The following is a 15,472-nucleotide window of genomic DNA, read 5'->3' on the forward strand; positions in this document are numbered from 1 at the left end:
GAATGCCAAGACAAGATTATCAAGTGGTCAGCAGTTACTCACTTAGCACGGTTTGTGTTGAAAGTAACGTGAATATTAATGCTGCCTTTTATGGAAGGATTTGCTGCGGTTTGCTGTATTTAGATGCCTGTAAAGGAGTAGCAGTGGTGTGACCAGCACTGTATGTCACCAATGAGAATGAGAGAGTAATGTGAAATATTACATTTTCTGCCTGGAGGAAGGAGCCAAGTAGTAAGTTCTCACGCCCATATAGTGCTAAACCATAAGAGTCCTAGAAACGCTCATTGAAAAGGGAGTTTGTGGCTCACCTAGTCCACCCTCTCACTTGAAGCAAGAACATTGTCACCGCTTGGCCAAGCCTGCTGCAGCTGGGTGCCATCAGAGACCGGTATAGCGGGCATTTTGGGAACCGGCTTTGAATCCAGTGACGCTCTATTCTCCAGGCGCCGGCAGAAGCTTCTCTGCAGGGTGTGCATAGGCTGCGCATCACCTGTGGACAAGCCCAGAGGAGGAGGAGGGAGGTTTTACCTTCCCGGCGCATCGGGGGCCCTTAGCACGAAGCATCTTCGTGGCTTGGCGTTGCACACCGGCTCGGCGCGGGCACGGGGAGGAGGCAGCGGAGCTCGACCGCTGGTTTTTTGGTTTTTTGGGTTTTTTTTTGTTGTTTTTTTTTTTGTTTTTTTAAATAGCCCTGAACACCGTCGCGTTTTTAAATCGCCTCCGAGACGGCGAGCGCCGCTGAAGCTATAACGTGCTGCCCTCAGGTGTTCGTTCGACAGAATGCAAACGCGGCTGCCGCGCTGGGGGGCTCCGCTTGCAGCCCCCGGGTAGGCGGGTGGCACCTCGCTGGGGCTCTCGGGGGCTTGCGACCCCGACTTCGACCCTGGAGCTACGGCCGAATTCAGGCAATGTCCTTGTTAATTCTAGCGGGGTCTTCTCTGCGCGCTGGTATTCATGGCTCCTCGCACAGACAGAGGATGGGCAGTGGGGATCCGTCTACTCTGCGTACGCTTTGGCTGACTCCTCCTTTCACCCACCTGAATTTGCTGTTCAGCGGCTGGAAGTGATTTCTGCAACAATGTTGGTGCCGCACAGCAAAAATGAGAATATTGTGAGCTGGCTTTTCCAAAGAGCTTGAAAACCTTAGGTCGCTGCATGTATCCCATGAAATACAGCGTGTGCTCATCTGTGCAGAGACTAACATACCTTAAATCTTTTTTTTTTTTTTTTTTTTTTTTGGTCTGACTGATGACTTTATGGACAATCTCATAAAAAGGTTGACTAGTTTATACACTTTTTATCTTTAGGTCACAAAAGTAATGAATTTTTGATTTTAAAATGTCACTTTTTAAATGAAACAACTGTAGAATAAAAGAACTGGGGAATTTAAATTTAGGGGGAAAAAATCTTCTCGCAGATAACACAGTGAAACTGAGTTGCGTTCTCATAGCTTCTATAATTCCTATAGTGTCCTGCAAAACCACTACATTTTCTTATTCCTGATGGAATTAAAGCATTTTCCCCCTAAAATTCAGAATGAAAATTAGATAAAACATCTCACCTGATATAATTTAAGGAATACTTATCGTTAACTTTTTCTTTCTTTGTTGCTGACTTCTTATTTCAAAACCATAAATAGAAATGCTTTTTTTTTTTTTTTTTTTAATGCGGTCCAGGTTGAAATGAAATGTTTTCAAATCTTGGCAAACCTCTCAGTTTGATCAGAAATTTGAACATTTTAAGAAGATTGTGCACAAGTCTGGGACCTCAAAATGCAGTTGCTGATTTATGTTTCTCAGGTAGAAAAACTTGCCCCACAAATACCTGGAGCAAGCAGCACTCTGGCTGGTAGAAGTGGCCATGACACAGAAATGTTCCTCTCCGTAGCTAACGTCAAGCATTTGGTGTAAGTTGCGTACTGAATCTAAGCTGTGTCCCAAGGGTTTTAATCCTTTGGTAATCCATATTTAGCCAGGATATCCAACTCGTAGGAAAATCTGTTTAAACCGGCACACAGCATGCTTGGCCGCTTACTCCCCTGTGCACTTACTGAGCTTTTATAAGCATTTAAAAAAAAAAAAAAAGAATTAAAAAGAACTCGAGTTGTACTTACCAACAGACAACTTGTATTCACTACCTTGATGGTGATTCTCAGCTACAGCACTTGTTTCCTAAAGATATTTAAAAAAATAATTAGCTGAGGTTAAGTTGTTCTTAATGCCAATACGTGCAATCCACGGCTATGACCATAGTTCACATTAGCTAAGGATACAGCTTTACAGTGGTAATAAATTTAGCCGAAAATTTCAAAGTGACTTACAAACACCGTCCTTTTCTGGGGAAATATTTGCCAGTGGTCAGGTACTTTTCTAAAACCCTGCTGTTTCTTTCTCTTTCTCAATGTGTGTCTCTATATTTTCCCCATTAACATGGCATAAAAAATGCAGTTCTGTTTTCTTCAGACGTATTCATCTCCTCTGCAGAGACTTTCTTTCACTGTTGCCTCTTGTTGGCCATATTTTAGGGATGATCATTAGATCATCTTGAGTCAAATCCTGCCCACACTGAAGTGAGTGCAAGTTCCTCTGATAACGTCAGTGGCGTTAGGGCTTCATCTGTAATATTGGTTATGCTCCTTCAGCTGATGACTGAAACATATTGAATAGGAAAGTCATTAACAGAAAAACTGCCTGTTGTTATGCCTGATGTGCAGTTTGATGGGATATTGAGTGCAGCAGAGCTTTGAGATGGATCTGGAAGCGAGCATCGCAAAGAAGACCGACAGGCTTTAAAACTCAACAAAGCCAGGTTTTGCTAGAATAAAAAAATGCGGGTGTTTGAGTTACTTAGGAATACCTAAACAGAGAAAACTCAAAGGGACCAGGGAAGAGAGAAGACAAAGGGTTTTTAAGAGCTCCTCCCTGGGCCCTCGGTGTCCTTACAGGTAGCTCCCTCCTTTTTAATGCACTGCAACACACCTGTGAAGCGGCCTGTTTGTCATATGCACTTTCAAGTTTCTTCTAAAATGTTCAGATTTGCGATTTGCTTTCACATAAAGAAAATAGTGGGTTTATGAGTATTTTTGTAAACATCAGGTGTTATGACCCTCAAATTGGAGCCTCGAACTCGAGATTTTAATCTAAAAATAGTTTTCTCTCAGACCAGATCTGCCTGTTTATGATTATGCAGTGGTTTGAAACATCACATTATTATATGTAATATATATAATAGCATTTTCTTCTGAATTGATTATTATGTACTTCTGCATCAGCGGACACTGTTTCACATATCCATGTGTATTTTGACTTCTCCCTGGCCCCAGCAGTTCGCCAGCTCTCTAGGGCTGTTCCGTGAACTCCTGATGTTTAATGGTTACTTAAACCTCTCTCAGATATAATTTTTATCTTCCTCACTCTCCTGTAAATTTTTAATTTAGGGATAGGAGAAAATATCTGGGACCTTTCAAAATAGACCCTTTGTTGAGCTCTGTAAAATCAGATCGAAATTACATTTTTCCTTCTGGGTTCTATTTTAAATATTAATTACCAGAAGGGCACTAGCTATTGGAGTCCTCTAAGTATATGTGAACTTTAAGCATGCATGAATAATCCCACTGTTTTCCTGTGGTTAAGGCACCTGCGGGGAAAAGGAACATAGATAGGCTTTAAAACATGAATGAGGAGAAAGAAGGCCTTCAAGCTTTGTTGGGCCGCATTCAGGTATAATTAGGATGGTGCAACTCCATCAATATTGGTGGAAGTGCATTGCTGATATTGACTTTAGACCATTTTTGTTTCTGAAGTGAGATAATTAAAAGCCAAGTCTACAAATGGAGCATCTTTTACCTCCTGCTTGCACGCTTTGCTAATTTTTCCTTTTTAAAATTTTATTTTACTTTTAAGGAAAAACTGGTCGACGTCTTGGATTGTTCTCACAGCTCGGAAAATGGAATTCTACAAAGAATCCAAGCAGCCGGCGCTGGCCAACCTGGTAGGCAATCAACCATGTGATATCCTCGCCTTCCTTGCAACTGTTATTTCAGTATAAAAAGTTTGGTGTTTACATAAGACAAATTCAGATTGAGCTGGCAACCTTCAAAGAGAGCAGCTGAAGGAAAATGCCTTGATAAACTTTTAATCAGATGTAGTGTATGAGAAGAAATAGGACGTAGCATGTCCTTTATTAAGAGGTGCATTTTGAGAATAATTGCGAAGTGAGACAAATGGTGAGTGACTATCCAGTAATGTGAAGGTAACACTTTAAATTAAGGTGCCATTTATAAATGCTTTATTCTTATTCATGAAAATGATCACTAAATGTAGCTACTTCCTCAAATAATGTATTATAAAGTATGTTATAAAATGCATTAGTAATAAATGCTTAACAGATGATGCGATGAGAATCTGTTGCAAAGGATATTGTGAGACGTAAATTGTATTAAACCACGTATGTGCATCTTTAATACATGAATTTAAGTTGTTATCTACCATCCTATAAAGTGGCTTATACATTAATAAATAATAATAAATTATTTATAAATGGCACCTTAACATAGGGTGTTACCAAAGCAGAAAACATTATAAGTTAGCAAAGTGATTTTTTTATCTAGTACAAATGTGACATCTACCATATCCCTCTAACCTTCCTGAATATTTCTATGACTCCATCTAACGCAGCTAATGCAATTTCTGTAGCCTGTAGTTACTACAAAGTGAAATTTGCAGTACCTTTTTATTGTGCCCCAAGGAAAGACCACCGATCTTAGTCTTCGGAGATGTGACAGCTACATTACGCAAGCAATAACGGCACGTATCCCTTCAGTGCTAGTTACTGCCGAGTTTGAGCCTGTGAACCTGAATGTGGGCAACAAAAAGGGAATTCGGTAAATGTGTGACACTGTGGGCAGCGAAGGGACAGGTTTGACAAAGCCCTGTTGTGAAAGGCTCTCAAGGCCTGATCAAACCTGCCAAATCTCATTGGCATGATGGGTGGCCACAAAGGTGCTTCCTTTGGCAGGAGTCACAAACAATAAGCTATTTTTTCCGTTGCAGGTGATACAAACCTTTTCTTCTATATATTCTTGATCTGTCAATGACACCTGCCATAAAATCAGCTTTAAGGAACACCTTTTCATGCCTTGCTTTTTTGGAAAGAAGATGAGGGCTGCAGAAAAATAAAAATAGATGAAACAATAAAAGCAAATAAAGGATGAAATCTGGTACTTTCTGCCTGTGTTTGTGCCAGTACAGCTGGAAAATACTACTTTTCTGAAGCCATGAAAACAGTATAGCTTGAATTAATATTTTTTCAGAATCATCCTCATCTTTCAGAATCATTCCTTGAAGTTGAATTAGATGCTATTAAAAAAAAAAGTCTCAGGTGAATTTATTAGGACTAATCTTATAATTTACCAGCTGTCTTGCACTTCTACCCTGCTACCTCTTCTCCTCTCTCTTTGCAAGCATTCACCCAAATCCCAGGAGAGAAATGGACCAGAGGAAATTCAACGTACAGGAGACTTGATTTTGCTCTGAGACTCTTCTATGTGGTTAAAATTCCCACTGGCTGTTTAAGGATTTAGGTACTGAAGTAGACTTGCCTGGAAAATATGACTCTTGCCCAGATCTCAATCTGTTTAACTCAAAAAATTAAGGCGTGTTATGAGAAAGGATCTTCTGAGAAGTCAGTCCCCTTTCCCTGAAGTTTCACTTCATCCCCAGTGCTCACAATTGGTGAGATAGCATCTACTGCCTGCTGTGTTAGGAAGAACACAGACATATTGATCTCATATTTTGCTCATTATGGGGGGAAAAAATAAAAGTGGGGTGGTTTTTTTTTTTATTCCATGTTAGATCTGAACACTGGGGCTGTGAACTTAACGTTCACTACGTGAGAAAAAGCTGTTAAAGTTATATTTTCTGTCTATTGCATATAACTTATGTGCAATGGTAAATAAACAAATTGGGTAAAGCTTGAAAACAACAAGAGCTGTCAGCATTCATAATCTTATAACCCAATTTCCTAAACCTAAATTTCACACATCAAAAAAAGCTAAACCGGCATGTTGATCTCATCTGATAAAGCCATCTGATAAGCCAATGCTTATTTCCTTTGTAAACCAAAAAGGATTCATTAGAAATCATTTGTTTACTGATATTTTTTTTTTTCCCCAGCTGTAGTTTACTTTGGACAAAGGGGAGCTCAACCATTAATTAAATAATGTAATAGAGGCAATGTTCATTCACGATAGTATGACTTAAAGCATTTTTATTGTTAGCAGGAAAATGATGTGACTTTACAAAAAGATTAATGTTCCTTTGTATTATAAAGATATTAATTAATTATTAAATACTGTACATGAAGTGAAAATTTAGAATAAGACAACATCATTATAAGAGGAATGATATTTCACTATAAAGGCAATAGGAGAGAGGGAAACAAAAGCACATTCTAATCATACCTCTTTTTCTGATGATAGGATAACATTTAGAGGTGATTTAAAATTGTATTTACCAAAATCTTTAATAATATTCTAATGCAAAGATCTAGTAATAGCTAAAAGGAGTTTTTGTTGTTCCTTTGTACGATTGTAGATGTAGGACTCGCTGTAAGAACTTTCCTATTGATTTGCACGGAGAAGCCTGGGATCCACAGCTTTCTGGTGAAGCTAGTGACATTATCTGGTGTTATTATTAATAATAGTTAGAGCACAACAATTAAAGCACACAAAGGAGAGATTCAGAAAATGAGCTTGTTTACAAATAATACTGAAAATGCAAGTTTGCATCCCATGTAGCTAAATCCTTATCTTTTGCTGCTGCCTTGATCATTTGTGGTCATGCCTTTGATACCCTTTTTTTTAGCATTCATATGAATATAACTTGCTTTCTATTTTAAATTAAGGACGTTGTGATCTAAACGGATCACAGCTCCATTCTTTTTTACCAGGATTAAACTCTATTACCAGTTGGTCTTTCTGACCAAGAAAAAGTAGTCTTTATTCCCTGAGATACTTTATTCAACAGAGGTTATTTTAACCTCAGGTTATTAGCCCATCTGCAAAGTACCTCAGTGAGTGAAAATGCTGCTGAAATCCATATTCATGTTTAGGAAGATTTCATTGTAGCAGATACTCGTATCAATTTACAGCGTAACCCCCTCCATCAACATTGATATAACATAATTGCTCCGACTGCAAAACACAAAGCAAGGGTGCAGAGTGCTCAGGCTTTCCCAGTAACCTTAACTTACTCTCTTGCAGTGGCTCTGGGTAATGCATAAACTGGAAAGCAAGCTATGTAACAGGACAATGTTTAGGCCAGAATGAATTTCTAGGCAATTTTCCTGGGGTCCCTATGGATTTAAGCAGGGCTTCCCATTGTGTGGAGCTCCCCAGGTGCAGAAGAAGGGCTCATGTGCACGATGGACAGTTTCAGGCTTGATGGATCCGAATGGTTTTGCATGCAGTTTTCATCAGAAGCTTTGTATGCTACGCCATACCCACGAGTCTCGTATGGCATTCATAGGCACCTCATACGCCATTGTGGGCAGAATCGCTAAATTCTCCAAAAGATAAGTTTTCCAGCTGATTATTGTACATAGCAGAAGGGTGTTCATCTTTCCAACACCGTGAGCTTGCATCCCATCCTTTTTGGAAAGGGAGATGCACGTACTTACACTTTTCTTCTGCTTATTACACAATCAGAACTGTAAACAAACTCCAAATTACTACCACAACAATAAAATTAAACTGTGTGTGTACTGAGTGCACAGAGGAGTCCAAGTTCTGCTGCTGCATGTATTTTTGTGCAATCATAGAAATTAGAGATGGTAAAGTCCTATAGAGTTCACTATTCCATCTTCCTGCAAAACTTCCCTGGGCTTTCCATTGTTTTTTCTCACTTCAGCGTGAAATGCCATGGCAGTTTTCCTGAGGAAAATATTCTGTAGCCCAATATCCTTCACTATCAAGAAACTATTTCCTGTTTCTTTGTCTACGTTTTAATCTCTTATTTTCATCTCATTATGTGTTTCCAAAATTTCTCAACTCTTTCTGCTGGCGGAATAGAGCTGCCCTTCTTTGTTAAAATATTTTCAGACTCAAACTATCCTTTTGGGTAATTTTTCCAAAGAAAGCAAGGTGACCCACTTTGATAAGGCTGTGTTGTGTGTTAGTGATGGGCTACAGAGCTGCCTGCTCTGTGCGGTGCAGACCTGGTCATTGCATGGACTCCTGGGGAGGAAACTTCCCCGGGGTACCTCCTGGCCAAGGAGAGCGATCTACTTAAAGGAGGCACCATAGCCCTATTTATTCAAGTACAGTACTGGAATATTGAAAATTCATTTATTCCCACCTCCCCCCCCCCTTGAATATTTTTTTGTACTAATGGGTTGGTGTTTGTCTGGGTTTTTTCAGCTTTGCCACTTTTGCCACGCAAATATTAACTGACTAAATTTCACAGCGTCTTTGTAAAATCAAGTATCAATACTGCAGTTTTGATCTGTTATTAAAAATTCAGAAAGATTAAGTTCTTGTCAGAGGCCTGGCAGGAAGTCTGAGGCAGAGTTGGGGGAAAAAATCCAAACCCTGCTCTTCCAGTGGTTTACCCACAAGAACATCTTTCTGTTTTGAAGAGCATATTTTTCCTATTAAAAAAAAAAAAAAAAAAAAAAAGAAAAAAAAAAAAAAAGAAGGAACAAATACACACAGGACTGTTGGTTTTAGAGGAGCTGAACCATGGTGGTTTTACGGTTTGGCAAATGGAGAACATAATTACAACTCCAGTACTGAAAACTGCCAGAGACTCTGGTTGCAAATTACTTCACCAGGATATCTTACTCCGCTTCTTTTAACCTAAATAGGTCCTTTTCTACCCATCTCAAAAGCACCCTGGAGAACACACATTTTTTTAGCCTTTAATAACAACATCAGAGAAATTCAGTGAGCAATCTTTGGAAAGCTGATTATGTGGTTGATGCTGGACTGGCCACCGTTAGCTTCTATTAAGTCTGTTTTCTTTATCACTAATGCATTTTTTTTTTTAAGGTAAAATGGCTTAAGAACAACAGAGCAGAAAAGATACATCAAGCTGATTAATTATGTTATGTGGATATTACTCCATATCTTACCCAAAAGGGACTTACTAGTGCTTTATACTGTTAAGAGTAGTATTTTTATTGTTGTCCGGGATGTGCAGTAACCTCATCTACAAAGGCTACTCTAAACTACATGGGCTTTGCCAGAACTGCTGCACAGGCAGAGTCCCTGGAGAAGGCGCTTAGATGGCAAATGAGGATTATTGTGCTTTACACCAACTCCCAGCAACGTAAATGATACAAGCAAACAAATCTGCTCTTTGAATTATTTGCGTCCATATGGAGGAGCTGGGGAGGCAGAGCTGTGTCACTCTGGGATGCATGGACTGACATTGCGAAGTAGCAAACTGTGTGGAGCTACCCTAGTTTTGAGCTCTTTCTGGGTGTCGCACATGCCCTCGAAGCTGCTTTTTTAGGAGCTAGAAATGATAATTTGTTTGGAGAAAGGAGATAGCTTGTCTTACAGATACGATGTATCTTCTTGTCTAATTTCTGTCCTTTCCAGCTGCATCAGTTTAAATTTGCATTTGGAAAACCCACAAAACTTTACCTTTAAACCCAATGGCTTTTCAAGAGGTTTTGCAAAGTAAGCATTTAAAATATCTGGTCACTGTGTATGCATTTGTGTTTTGATATATGGTACGTTATATCAGACTCTTTTTAAAACCATCTAATTATTTTTCAAATTACGTATCTAGTATAAGAACCTTATTTCTGAGTTAAGACACCTCAGGAGTGGTTAATTAATAATACCAGGGAATAATGAACTCTTTTCAGTAATACCAGCAGCTGCGCTACAATAATCTGTCACTTGAACTTGATCTATTCTTGCTTTATCTGATAACTGTCCCCGTTTGTGAAAAGTCAGGCCATATTCATGGTTGATTTTTTTTTTCCTCCCAGAAACCAGGATATAAACCTGAGTGTGTGGATTTGTGTGGTGCTCGCATTGAGTGGACCTCAGAGAAATCCAGCAAAAAGAATGTCTTTCAGGTAAGAGGCAAGGCATGCATTTCATTGCTCTTTTGAGTATAAACTCTGCTAAGTTAAGAGGTAGGTTTTATTTCCTTGGTTTTAATAACTAGAGACTGATTTAATACAACGTTTTTCTTACTAATACAGGAGTGTAACATTTTATCAAGCATCAGTTTCATGTTTTTCCAAGAGAAGGATTTCTGATGACTGAGTCTCCTAAACACTTGAGAACCTGTTGATTTATTGATTAATGCTCTATATTCAATTTGTTTTTAAAACTTAGTAGGTAATTGCTTTGGGTTCAGGCCTAGAATCTTGACCTAAAGGACTTCCATAAACACAACTTCTTCCAACTGCTTATACAAGCATTGCTCCAACACAGTGCGGTTACTCTGTTTATTTTTATTGCTGTTCAGGGTCCTCAGATGGTGATGACCCAGGTTCATTTCTGGAAGGGGAGGGGAGGATTTTAAAAGCTTGCCTCTGTCAGGGCCAGCATAGAAGGACATGTGTTTTTCACAGGACCGTATTTCATTGATGGAAAATAATATTATTTAATTATTTCATCTAAATCCCATTGAATTGAAAGGGAGGACCAAGGCCCAAAAAGATGAAAGGAGAAGAAAAGCGTTACTGCAAGGTTAACATTCCAGGATCTAGGGGCTAAAATAGTTTATTGCAACATCTTCAGGTTTTGGACATGATCCAGCTCCCATGAATATCAGTAGAAAGTTTTTTGTTTTGTTTCACTAAAAGTTGCATCAAGCCACATCAAAATATTATTCTCTATGAACTGAGTTGTTTCCCAGAGTTCTAACATTAAGAATTTTTAACAATACAAACAATAAAGGGAGGAGAGATGCAGAAGGGAACGTCAGGGTCAAGATACTGTTAATTGCCAGGTAGTCCTTTGGCATCATCACCAATGAAACATGCTGGAGGAACCAACTGCGCCTGGCTCTGGGGCTTAAGAAAAAAAAGCACCACCCACAAAAACCCCTTAAGGGACTGTACATGGCTTCTTGAAAAGAAACCTCTTTGGGTCAACCGGGTGTTACAGAGACTTTTTCAAGGTTTATTTTTCTAGACATCTTTCTAAAGCACATGCAATATTTAGAAATATTCCTCTTCTCCAAGACAGTAAGACTTATGCTTCTATACCCCCCACATCCTTCAGGTTGTCTTGAGACAACACTTGGAGCTTTGTCATTTCTTAGGTATTTTTAGAATAAATATTTTAGTTTTGCTGTCAATCTTCAGCTTTTTCTCTTGGAATGCGTTTAAGTATAACCTTAGCCTTCACTCCTGCAACCCCCTGAGCACACTGACAGGTCTTCTGAGCTTCTAAGGTTTATTTCTCATTTTGCAGTAAGCAAAATTTCTGTTTGGAAATACATATTGGAGTGGTGATTCATTGCAGCTAATAAATTTCCAATGTAAAGACAAATGAAGTTCTGTTATTGATTTACCAAACTGGTTGTATGAAGACTTTGCAATGCATTTTCTTCTCACTTCTGTTAGTGTGAGGTGTAACTCCACTGAATCAGAATAACGTGAGAAAGGAAACTCATGCACTACTGTTCAGACCCATTAAAACGTGTCTTCATCAAGCCAATAAGTGAGTGGGAGAGACATTAAGAAGTAAAAGCATGTGAGGAAGGACATATGTTAAGACACATTTTGAAAAGGGATGGAGCATTGTTTAGACAGAGAGCTACAAGAAGATTATGCCAGATGGTAAGAGTGAAAGAGGAGAAGGCTTTGGCATCAGTAGTGGTGACATTTTGGGAAAGGAAAGGACTGAACGACACTGGTGCTACATGAGCAGATAGAGTGGGAAGGGGACTAGAGAGAGAGCGAAGATTTATGAGATAGTCTGGAGGGAATCCAAGGCGAGTTCCAAAGCGGAGAGGTCAGTTTGTACCTGGATACTGAATATTTCAGGAAACGCTTCTGATGATCTACTTATCCCTAGTGAGTGGGGTGTAAGATTGATACTATATGTCTACTTATTCATAGGTTTGTTCAAATGAAAAGAACATAGGTGATTTTTTAACTTTTTTTTTTTTGTGAACTAAATATAGATGTATTACGTTGCTATTTTATTAAATACATTAGCTGTCTAGCTCTGAAATGATCAGAAATAAGTATGATTATATCTTCAAAGCGTGGCAACAGAGCATAGTTGGTGGGTTTTTGTTTCATTACTTTCTGAATAATAAAACATTCTTTTCTGATTCAGAGCAATGGTTGCTTTCTGCTAATGTGTTGTACCAGGAGTAGATGCAGAATTTCGAGTTTGATTTAGCCTGGGTGCTCAATCTGAGTTCATGAATTATAGATTAGAAATAGAAAATGACTACTGAGATTTTGGTTTGAAGAAAAAGAAGGAAATCTTGAATTTAAAATCTAAGCATATGACAGTTAATGGATGGTAACAAGAAGATGGAGTATAGGAGTATCATAAAGAAAACTAATTGGAAACGTGATCGATGCAAGGAAAAGAAAAAGAAGAAACTGCAAGTAAATGATATTCAGGCAGGAAGATTTGGGTTTCTGGTCTTGATCATGAGGTTTTCAGCTGTGTTACTCCACTCACTTTAATTGAGCTACTCCCTGTTTAACAGGATAAGTCTGATCTGTCTCTCACACTATCCAATTTGTGCATGCAATCTATTTCTGTTCTTGATGAACATATTACGTGGGGTTTTTTCCCAAGTTTTCCTTAATAGTAACTGAAAATATGCACATCTTATAAAATATAACCTTCTGATTTTCCTTCATTTATTTTATTGATGATATAGCTAGCACCAAAGAAAAGAACTGGTTAGAAACAATTTCACATGGTGTGGGGAAACGTAGCAGTTTGCAGTAAGATACCATGCTGTTTGTTCTTGCTGGCTGAATGACACCATACACTAGGTCTTCATCAGAGGAGTGGTGAATAAAAGAAGATTTATGTTCAAATCACATGCTTTAAATATTTCTGCTAAGTGCTAGTTTGCTCTTTGGTGTTTAGCCTGAAATTTAAAGCACTGAGGATTAAAAGGATTACAACATAATCTTAAATAATCCTAAGTGTCATTTACAGAGAGATGGTTGTAATAACTAAATAAAACCATGTTAAGGGACGGCAGTGTTGTCAGTCAGCAACTGGAAAAGAAACAGTGCCTGTGTCACTCTGTCGTTCTCCTCTTTCCTTTATTTGGCTTAGTTTGATATTGGGTAGGTGCATTTTGATGCGGGTTATCAAAAAAGAAAATAACACGATGGGCTGCTTTTCAGTCAGTACTAATATGGCTGCTGAGGCACCAGTAACTAGGTTAGTTTACACGTTTTTCTCAATATTCAATGTTTTCTGCTTCTAGTAAACTTTTCAACTGGAGTTTATTCTTTCCTCTGCTTTACTCATCCTCTAAGTCAAGCAGCCCTTTTAATTTCAAATTCAGCCCAGACGTGGAAGACGTGTTCTTGACCTCTGGTTTCGTAATGCTGGAGCTTCGTTAGCACAAAGTCTTGTGGCTGTAGACTATTTCCTTGAGGAGGTTTTGGAAGATTTCTCTCGGATGATTCAAAAAAGAAAAGGAAAAATAGGAGAGAGGTGAAGAGTGCAAAAAAAGGTCACAAGCAGCATACTTATGAATTGGTGAAGCTGCTTTGTTCTCTTAATAGCACTATTCATTTAACTAACGGACATTTTTTAGTTTCGCTAGTAATATTTTTCCCTGTTTACCAAGTTCATTTTTTAGGAAGATTTCGTATAAAGAATTTCTGGAGTTCGATGCCCTGGCTCTTGCCACAGATTTGGTGTGATATTGGGTTTTGTTTCAATACACTGCAGCTGTAAGGGGTTACTCATTCATAAGCAACTAAGAATTGTAAGTGTATTTTACGAATAGAGAAATCTGTGTAAGACGTACAGTATTTCAACAGTGAGACAGCTGAAAGTACAACTGTACCTATGTGTAATATGAAAGAATTTGTCTTGCAGCTGTTTCCTATATAATAACTTTTATGGTGCTGATCTGGGGTAACTCCCTCGTCCTTGAAGCTATCCAGCTTTGTCCAAGAGCATAATCTGAATGATAAGCTATTTTGTTCTACATACTGTAGGATCAGCACAGTATCTGGATGCCTCCCAGGAATGTTTTAAGTCACTGCTTTTTGCCATGGGAGGGATCATTTTCTTTTCCGTGATCTCTCTAGAGGAAGCACTGAGAGTGCAATGTGGAGGGGCTTGGGTTGCGATTGGTGTTTGGATTTCTTTGTATGTTTTTAAATATAAATGCTGTACAGAGGAGGCAAATCTAAAAAAGCCACCTTGCAGTCAGATGGATGTGAAGCTTCTGGTGGTCCTTATCAGCAGCTGGAGCATGTTCCCAACCCAAACCTGCCCCGGAGAAAGTGCTGTTTCCTGAGCCTGAGAGTGCTCTTGCCTGCAGCTCATACGAGGCGCGCAGTAACCTTTGCTGGCTTTGAATTAGATATGTATTAGATGGACCTGTTGTGATTTTAAAACATCTGTACAGCATTTTGTCCACTTCTGGAGGTTACTGCTGTGATTGTTGTTTAATTTCTATCTCAGGGACCTGAATATATTATTGCCTAATTAAAAGACTTAGCTATATCACACAGATACTAGATGGTGTCAGCAAGAGGTTCTTTAAATAATAAACTTCTAATTAGTTTAAAAAACCCACAAGAAATGGTCTTAATCATCATCGTAGAGATGTTCAAGCACAGATTTTTATGTAAGAAGTACTCTGTTTTTATTGGTGGAAGTGGGAGATCTTGAACCCAACAACATGGAATGGTCTCTGTGTTGTGTTTCTGTTCCTCTCTTCTAACTGTCTTGTTAGCCACCTTACCAGAGAAGCCCCTGCCAAAATGTTCAGTAAAACGTAATGGATAGATGTAACTTAAATACAACAAGACCGAACAACACTTTTTTTTTTTTCTTTAATTTAGTTGTCTTTATTCTTAATTTTTTTTTCGTTTTGAAAGCCACATAATACTTCCTGTATTTGACAGAAATGCATACAAAATGTGGAATCAGAGCTGTGAACGGCAGACACTTTCAATATACAGCATTTATACTTATTTCAGGATTCTGGGACCTGACTCCACTTTTATAATATTGTACCTCTGTGGACGTTTTTGGAATCACTTCTGGTTTACATCTGTTGAAAAATATGCTCTTTATTAATTGCCCTATTATCTTTTAATTTCTTTTAAACCAGAAGCTACAAATGAAACTATGCTTTCTTTAGTTTATTGCCTTTTCTTGAGTCCCCAAATTTTCTAAGGTGTTGAGCAGTTCAGATCATGACCTTTGCTTTTGGAACCTGCTGTTATAGTAGTGCTCTTAGCATGCAAAAGCGAGCAGGTTCTTATGCAAGTA

The 15,472-nt window shown here is 38.6% G+C and overlaps 1 protein-coding gene across 1 annotated transcript in view; it reads left to right on the forward strand.

The window, feature by feature from the left end:
- Positions 1-15,472, forward strand: part of ARHGAP15 (Rho GTPase activating protein 15) — a 340,420-nt gene that overhangs the window by 58,219 nt on the left and 266,729 nt on the right. Inside the window, exons 5-6 of the mRNA XM_009318944.1 lie at positions 3,903-3,990; positions 10,000-10,089. Of these exons, the coding sequence (XP_009317219.1) occupies positions 3,903-3,990; positions 10,000-10,089 (178 nt within the window). The remainder of the gene's footprint in view (positions 1-3,902; positions 3,991-9,999; positions 10,090-15,472) is intronic.

Source organism: Pygoscelis adeliae, unplaced genomic scaffold, assembly GCF_000699105.1.
Source record: "Pygoscelis adeliae isolate BGI_AS28 unplaced genomic scaffold, ASM69910v1 Scaffold222, whole genome shotgun sequence".
In the NCBI taxonomy this organism is placed as follows: domain Eukaryota; kingdom Metazoa; phylum Chordata; class Aves; order Sphenisciformes; family Spheniscidae; genus Pygoscelis; species Pygoscelis adeliae.